The sequence below is a fragment of the Anopheles cruzii genome, unplaced genomic scaffold (genome assembly GCF_943734635.1).
Source record: "Anopheles cruzii unplaced genomic scaffold, idAnoCruzAS_RS32_06 scaffold04964_ctg1, whole genome shotgun sequence".
Classification (NCBI taxonomy): domain Eukaryota; kingdom Metazoa; phylum Arthropoda; class Insecta; order Diptera; family Culicidae; genus Anopheles; species Anopheles cruzii.
In genome coordinates, this window is record NW_026458549.1 from 1 (window position 1) to 1,144 (window position 1,144).

General features: G+C 54.1%; 1 protein-coding gene across 1 annotated transcript; it reads right to left on the reverse strand.

Moving 5' to 3' along the window:
• Positions 1 to 11: 11 nt before the first annotated feature.
• LOC128277248 (tudor and KH domain-containing protein homolog) lies at positions 12 to 1,138 on the reverse strand. The gene is made up of 2 exons (XM_053015691.1): positions 535 to 1,138; positions 12 to 454 (listed from the first exon to the last, which is right to left on the reverse strand). Exons 1-2 carry the CDS (start codon positions 1,001 to 1,003, stop codon positions 30 to 32), a joined length of 894 nt encoding a protein of 297 aa, XP_052871651.1. The 5' UTR covers positions 1,004 to 1,138; the 3' UTR covers positions 12 to 29.
• Between the last annotated feature and the right edge of the window lie 6 nt (positions 1,139 to 1,144).

The following is a 1,144-nucleotide window of genomic DNA, read 5'->3' on the forward strand; positions in this document are numbered from 1 at the left end:
AGATATCCAATTATCAACACTCCTGTCGTCTAGTGTGTTCCATTGGTCAGACCTTTAGCATCGGCAAGCCTAGGTGGATCGTTGTGAGACACGGAGACGCGCTGGTGAGAAACAGGCTGCTGCTTGCTCAACGACACGACGGTTGCATTGGAAGTGCTACTCGAGCCGCTGGCATCTTCAAGCTTATCGACACTGGACGACTGGGAGCCGCCACCACTGGCCAGGCCTAACCGGAACAGCTGACTGCGCGTGAGTTCGTCAGAACATTCGTTGGCCGCATACTTGGCCAAACCAGCGGTCACCAATTCGTGTGCTATGTTGATTTGATCCGTTCCATTCGATGCCGTGTCGAACAGCTCCACACCCGGTACGGGGGAGCTTTCGCGGCCATGCTGAGAACTTTTGGATTTTCGGTACGTAACTATTTTCGAAACAATTTTCTTCCATCGAGCCACTGTGGAACATGAGAAATACATGAAATATTTAGTCAAGTTGAGCAACATCGAGGTCCCCCGCGGTAGAAATGGTCCTCACCGTGTGCTAGCTCTTCAAATCTGTCCGTAGCCTGCGTATCCCAGTTATCCTCGAGTGGGTTGCTGAGCGGATTGGAATGCACCGGATGCACTTTTGCCAGAAAACATTCAATCGCCTGAAATCGCAGCGCCAGAAAATCCGGTCTCAACTCGTATACTTCCGTTGGATTGGTGTACTGGTTATCGCCATAATCGACAAAGTATAGGTCCAGTACGATCTCGCCCGGATGGTATTCGTTCGGTAGGATGGCGCTCACTTCCGCCCGGTACCACTTGTTGTCGGCGTTAAACTCGACGGACACAATCTGGCCGAGGTATGGTTTGCGAATCCGGTGCAGTTCGCGATTCGGCGCCTGGCCGTAGTACTCGGTCATGCTGTCGACGAGGGCATCCAACTCGGCAGACTGTGGCCCGACGAGTTGAACAAAAAATTTGCTTGGCGACACCACGGCCGACACAAACACTTCCATTTGGCCAGCGCCGAAACTGCTGGGGCCACTGAGTTTTTCTACCGTCACCGGTTTGGGCGGCGGATTAGAGGCTGCTGCCTGGTCGCCCGGCGTTGGAGTTGGAGCCGCGCTGGAGGGAGGAGTTCGTAGGCGGGGTTCACG

Bases quoted from the DNA above. Each gene is read 5' to 3' on its own strand.
- LOC128277248 (XM_053015691.1), bottom strand. From the start codon at position 1,003: ATGGAAGTGTTTGTGTCGGCCGTGGTGTCGCCAAGCAAATTTTTTGTT. The intron at 455-534 runs GTGAGGACCATT...CATGTTCCACAG, and splicing joins ATTTGAAGAGCTAGCACACG to TGGCTCGATGGAAGAAAATT.